Consider the following 6030-nt stretch of genomic DNA (forward strand, 5'->3'; position numbering starts at 1 on the left):
CCAGTTCTTGATTGTTACTAACTTTTTGTTTTGTAAATGGAAGTTTTTGTAACGAAACACCTAGAGTGGTTCAGAGAGCCGTCTGCTCATTGGTGACGACGTACGGTTTGATCGTCTGTGTGTTCGGCCTGGATGTAATGACAGCTAACGCCTTGTTCCATATAAATCTCTCCCAGGTGATCATTCTGAAAAATTGAACAGCGAAATCATGACATGATGGAAACATCTATAAACTTAACACAGGTCTTTTTGGGCACTGTATCTCACTTAGTGTATGCATAAAATAACAAACCTGTGACAATTTGGGCTCAAATTGGATCGAAGTTGTTATTAGAGAATAATGAAAGCAAACACACTTGTTGCGCTTAAATTTGTGTGCATTCAGATGCACAAAAGACTTCAGCTGAAGTATTTTATTTTGATGGAGAAATTACTGCTTTCTCTAAAACTATGTTGCTTAGAGGGATCCGTTTTGTCATAATACTTTTTTTTTACAATATCAACAGCCCTCAATATTGCTCGTTAACAAGTAAGTTTTCATACTGTAAGTGTAAGTACAAAGTGTACAGTGCCTTCTAAACACGTGTCTTATTTGCATTTGGACAAGTTTTGCTTGATGTTAGAAGTTGAGTTAATAACCTACTTGTTGCACTCGTCTGAACTGCTTGATCTCTCAAATGAGCATATCAAGTTGAGTTAATAACCTACTTGTTGCACTCGTCTGAGCTGCTTGATCTCTCAAATGAGCATATCAAGTTGAGTTAATAACCTACTTGTTGCACTCGTCTGAACTGCTTGATCTCTCAAATGAGCATATCAAGTTGAGTTAATAACCTACTTGTTGCACTCGTCTGAACTACTTGATCTCTCAAATGAGCATATCAAGTTGAGTTAATAACCTACTTGTTGCACTCGTCTGAACTGCTTGATCTCTCAAATGAGCGCATCATTTCGTCCGTGTTTTGCAATCTGTATAATACGAAAATAAAATGGCTTTAGGATTACAAGTTGAACGGTTGAGGGGCTGCCAATATTAAGAGTTTAAAATTGTCATCTTTAGATGTGTACAACCAGCCCTCTGCCAACTTCAATACAAATATAATTACAGGGTCTGCCCCCCACCCTTTGAAATAAATTGTGAAAGATGATTTCGTGAATGAAGTACGAGAAGGCCTATAAAATAGACGAATCAAATACATATACACCTACCCCTGAGCCCTAAGCCATCCCCGGTAAGCCTGCTCCGATTCACCCACGGTCACCAGCCCAATGTTATGCTTGTCGGACATCTTGAAGAACCTCCGGAGACGGGAAATCTCTTCCGATTTCAAATACTTAACGATTTGGCTCTGAAATTGGAGAAAGTATTGTTGGTATAGAGAGAATGGAAGTAACTTTAGGAGATTCAATTCAATTCAATTTCAAATCAATTCAAACTCGCATTTTTTGTTCCATACTTTCCTTAACAAATATTGATTAATTGTTGCTAACCTGTGGTTGGTGCTGCAATAATTTGACGGTCTCCACCATAAGGAAATCCCACCATGACACCATGCCGTCGCCGTTGCGGTCGTATATTTCAAACTAAAAAATAAGTAAATAAAATAACTTGTGAAACTATTCAACCTTGCCTAAGTGGCCGCTACGTAACCTTTAATAACGGTACGTCTCAACCAAAGATCTTGCAGACTCTATACAACTTGGTTTAATTTTGTATGAGGTCATAGTATTTCCGGTTTTTTACTTTTTAGTAGAAAGAAAGAATCGGTGATTTTGTTTACTCTTAATTTATTTTGTAGTCAAACAACCCAGTGCTATACCTCTCTGTTGAACGACGTCACAACCCAAGCTTTTGCCAACCAAGGTTTGAAAACTTTTGAAAGCCAGAGTTTGTAGAAAATGTTGTACAAAATATTCCAAAATGGTGTTGAATTTGTTGGGGAAAAGTAACCAATCATAATATGCGGAGTATTTAATTGAATGTTTGCATTTTTGTTTAAGCAAGGTTTAAATAATCCTACCTTAGCTTGGCACTCTCTAACCTCTGACCCCGACATGCAGTCGTGATGTTCCGCGTCATATTTTTTAACTTCATATTCCATGTAATTGGATAAGCTTATCATACCATCTATAAAGAATCATGTAAAACAATAGATAGACCTATGGTTACATATAGATCTTAACACAGTTAACACACTCTTTGTCGTAAATTGATCACTTGACGCGAATGTATGGAACTGGTGAAGCAGAAAATGTTCCTTGATAAAAATTTCTGGTAAGCAAAAACGAGGATACCGCAGTCCCAAAATGCATGCGAGGGACAGGTTGTTGTTTTGTCTGCCATATTAACAATCGTTATTATTCCGGTGTAATTAAGTCGTTTGTTTGTACATAAAAACAGTTCTGTGGAATTTTAAAGCACACAACAAAGCACCGTAAAATGGGCACTGTCTGCAAAAGGCATAGACTTGCGTAGTAGGCTACCCCCAAGTTTTGCATTATTATGAAAGCGAGATTTGATAAAGTTTTTCGTAAACTGTTTATCACAATTTATAATAACTTGATTAAATTTGCTTGACTGAATCTGACCTCCGTCTGTGTCGTAGTTATCGAACGCTACCATGAGGCCACTCATCGCATCCATCGTTATCAAGTCAACAAAAGAATCCTACAAAAAGTAATAATAAATGCAAACAATAATGGGCTAAAGAAATATCTTTATTGAAAAACCCTCTTCAAAATGTAGGCTATTTGTATACTTTTATAGAAGAAAATGTTGTCTAGGAAGTTGATTCGCCAAAGATAAATTGTTTTTGAAAACCCCATTTTCAAGTTATAGGCCTATTATGAGCTGTTCTATATCTACTTTTTATTCGATGTTTTAGGGTCATTTTGTGGTAATTTGGGGGTCGGTTTTAGCAAACAGGTCTTCGTCACAAGTATTCTGCCACACAGGAAGTGAAATAAATAGCAAATAGCAATAGGAACTTATCAATCAATTTAATTATTGGAATGAATTCTCAGTTCTTAAGGTTTGGAAATGTTTGTGATGAATCAGCGTCTTGCACAGTATTCAATTATCTTTCGCATTAGCGATGAGCCTGCGGGGACATTGTTTTCCATTGGGGATCGGGCAGGGGCAATTTCCCCCTTTTTTCAAAGAGGGCACTGCGTGTATGTGAATGTTTCGTTTGAGGGGCTTCTGGAGGACCGCCAAACTGTTGGGTACATGTACCCTCGCCCCCCCCCCCCCCTCCCCGGTAGCAGCGCCGCTGCTCAAGCTATTAGTAAAAAGGTAATAGTTCGATGTGCTAAAATGACAACAGCAATCGGAGCCAAATTCATTGAGCTGGTCGGCAAACAAATAGCTTAGCATAAAACATTTCTGCTCACCAGAAAAAAAGGGTAACCAATTGATACCATCTCAAATGTACCGTCTGTGACAGCTTTCCCTTTGCTTGGTAGAAATCTATGAGCAATATTTTCTGCTTGAGCAGTTCTATAAATTTGGTCCAAGTGCCCTTAGTTTTAGAGAGATGCTGAAAGGATTCGGGTACTTTTTTCAAAATGTCCACAGATTTACATTAAACTTACAGGGTTTGAAGATAACGATAGTGGAAAGCTTCCCTTCAATTTTTTGAGAAATGAGTAAAAACAAGTCACAAAAATCCCCTTAACCATTTATGATATTATACCAACACCACAGCATAACTGGTTAATACGTTTTTACATGCTCAAACTGAGACGAAAATTATTACTTTTACTCATTTCTCAAAAACTACAGCACCTTAGTAAGTAAAATTCCAAGGGAAGCTTTCTACTATCATAATCTTCAAACTGTGTAAGTTTAATGCAAATCTGTGGACATTGTGTTTTTTGTTAGGAAAAAGTACATCGTCCTTTAAAGCAGAACATACTCTCTGCCACAGATGCTGATATACGTAAGGTGGTATTTTAGCTGGTAACCTTAATCTGGTATGCATGATATTGTTGTGCTTGGCTATTTCCTTGGCTGAAGCATGGAGGAATATGGCTGAAGCAACACAATGAAATTGGGTTCATGAGAATGGTTATGGCTTACACAGTCGGGACAGGTCCAACCGATCTCCGTATCGGCGCTCTCCAGTGCCTTGGCCGAGTTGGTGTCCAGTCCAATCCCTCGCCCGGTCAGACAGCTATGGTGGTACGGCCTGCCACACACTCGGCACTCGAGGATGGTTTTGTGTTTATACATCGCACAGATGACGCAAGGGTCGGTAAGCTCACTCTGAAAGTCAGACAATGTTTGGGCATTTTAAGCAAACACAATATTAATTTTACTCAGTCATACACACAAGCATCTTTACATCCTGTCCCACCCATCACCATGTCAACTAAGAGAAACAGTTACCCCTGGAAAGGGTAGGCCCTAACCTCTGTATTTATGGTGATAAAGTTGCAAGACCGGGTTTTGAAGAAAAAAAATCAAAGTTTCATTCTCGCTTTTTCATGTCATAGGGCCTACATTAGTATCCTTCGAAAGATGGGCTATACGTCGCCCAAAGTATTTCAAGTTTCTTGCATGGTTCTGAAGCTTGCCTCAGCTATAATATGGCTTGTGACTTACTGTGGCTCTGTACTCGTGCGTATATACAATTTTTTGCATTTTGCTTTTTCTTATACTACTCACAAAAATGCAAGTGTAAAAGTTTCCTAGCGCAACAAAATTATGCTTACCAGAATAAAGTTCCCAACTAAAAATGTAATAAGTATCTTGCTTATAGTTGTGCTTAACTCTATGAAATTCAGCCTATGGTTCCCGTCCATACCTCTAGCTGAGCATCATACTTCAGCTTGCTGTCCACATGGAATTCCGCGTCTCCAAGTGCAGTAAGACTGCTCAGTTCTTGTTCCCGGGTGAGAATTGCGTTGTCCCTCTCCGAAAGGTCCGCCAGTTTATTGGAAAGCGAGGATCCCTCTGCACCTGTTCTATTGGTTGCAAATTACAGTTGGTTTATTGATTTGGAATTTACTATTAATTCTGAGTCTGTGTGCGATCTGACAATGGAGACCTATATGACAAAATTGTCCCGTAATCTTCATCCAAGGCTGCTTTCTCGCCCCGCCTTCCACCTGTATGACCCCGGTTCGAACCCCACTGGGGCATGCACTATGTGGGTTGGGTTTTCAGTCCCTATTGACTGCGTGGTTTTCCTTAAATAGTTCTCTGGGGTTTCCTCCCACATCTAAAACTGAAATTTCTTCATTATCTTCTCTTCTCGTTTGGCTCTAATAAAAGAGCGTTGATAGTAAGTAGGCCTTAAATAATCCAGATCTAGATCGCCAGAGTGGATGGACACCGAGTTTTGACTTGATAGGCTTAAAACAGATCTATCAATATGATGCAAAAAATCACGATGGCTCAGATTCATCACATCATCAGGTGCAGCACTATTTTTTGGAAATTTGAGCGTGGGGGGGGGGATCGTTCACTTATTGGAACTGTGTCCAACTGAGGGGGTGGGTGGGCATTGGGCAAACCTTTTACATAGACTGTAAGTTACTCGTTCTTTATCCGCAAGGAGCCGAATCCAAAGCCAAAACGGTGGATTCGAAGGCCCATGATCTCAGCCAATGTCTCAGAGTGAGTGCCAAATTATCTTGTATTGTGATTTTAACTTACTCATTGGTTGCGGACGTGGCTCCACCATCCGTCAATGCAGCGGTGCGATTTGCCGTTCGCATCGCCCTCACGATCAGACTCAACCTACCAACTTTCTGGGTTTGGTTCTTACGGGCATCCCAGTCAATATACTCCTCTTCCTTTTCCTTCTCAGTGCGCTTTATGGCTTTTGCTCCCACACTTCCCATCTTGAGTTGTAAGTTCGTTTTAAACACCTTCAATTTGGATGATGCCCAAAAATGTTTTTTTTTTTAAATGATACGTCTGCGTTGCGTTTTACACCCACTCATCGCGCAAACGAAGTTTTATTCCACCCGCGATTTATGCGCGCGCGTATGCGGCTTGCATAGCCTTGGCCTACCAGTCGT

At 39.9% G+C, this 6030-nt stretch overlaps 1 protein-coding gene across 1 annotated transcript; it reads right to left on the minus strand.

Annotated features, from left to right (window-relative positions):
- Positions 1-70: 70 nt before the first annotated feature.
- On the minus strand, positions 71-5850 carry LOC117297672 (PHD finger protein 24-like). Its single transcript, XM_033780820.1, has 8 exons — positions 5663-5850; positions 4809-4968; positions 4082-4267; positions 2435-2668; positions 1492-1584; positions 1210-1349; positions 904-969; positions 71-185 (listed from the first exon to the last, which is right to left on the minus strand). The coding sequence occupies exons 1-8, from the start codon at positions 5848-5850 to the stop codon at positions 71-73; spliced, it is 1182 nt and encodes a 393-aa protein (XP_033636711.1).
- Between the last annotated feature and the right edge of the window lie 180 nt (positions 5851-6030).

The sequence above is a fragment of the Asterias rubens genome, chromosome 12, assembly GCF_902459465.1.
Source record: "Asterias rubens chromosome 12, eAstRub1.3, whole genome shotgun sequence".
NCBI classification, from domain to species: Eukaryota; Metazoa; Echinodermata; class Asteroidea; order Forcipulatida; family Asteriidae; genus Asterias; species Asterias rubens.

Excerpts from the sequence above, each read along its gene's own strand:
- LOC117297672 (XM_033780820.1), bottom strand. The coding sequence starts at position 5,850 with ATGGGAAGTGTGGGAGCAAAAGCCATAAAGCGCACTGAGAAGGAAAAG. Across the intron at positions 4,268-4,808 it reads AGTATGATGCTCAGCTAGAG|AGTGAGCTTACCGACCCTTG; the intron begins GTATGGACGGGA and ends TCTGACTTTCAG. Across the intron at positions 186-903 it reads AGTTCAGACGAGTGCAACAA|AATGATCACCTGGGAGAGAT; the intron begins GTAGGTTATTAA and ends TCAATTTTTCAG.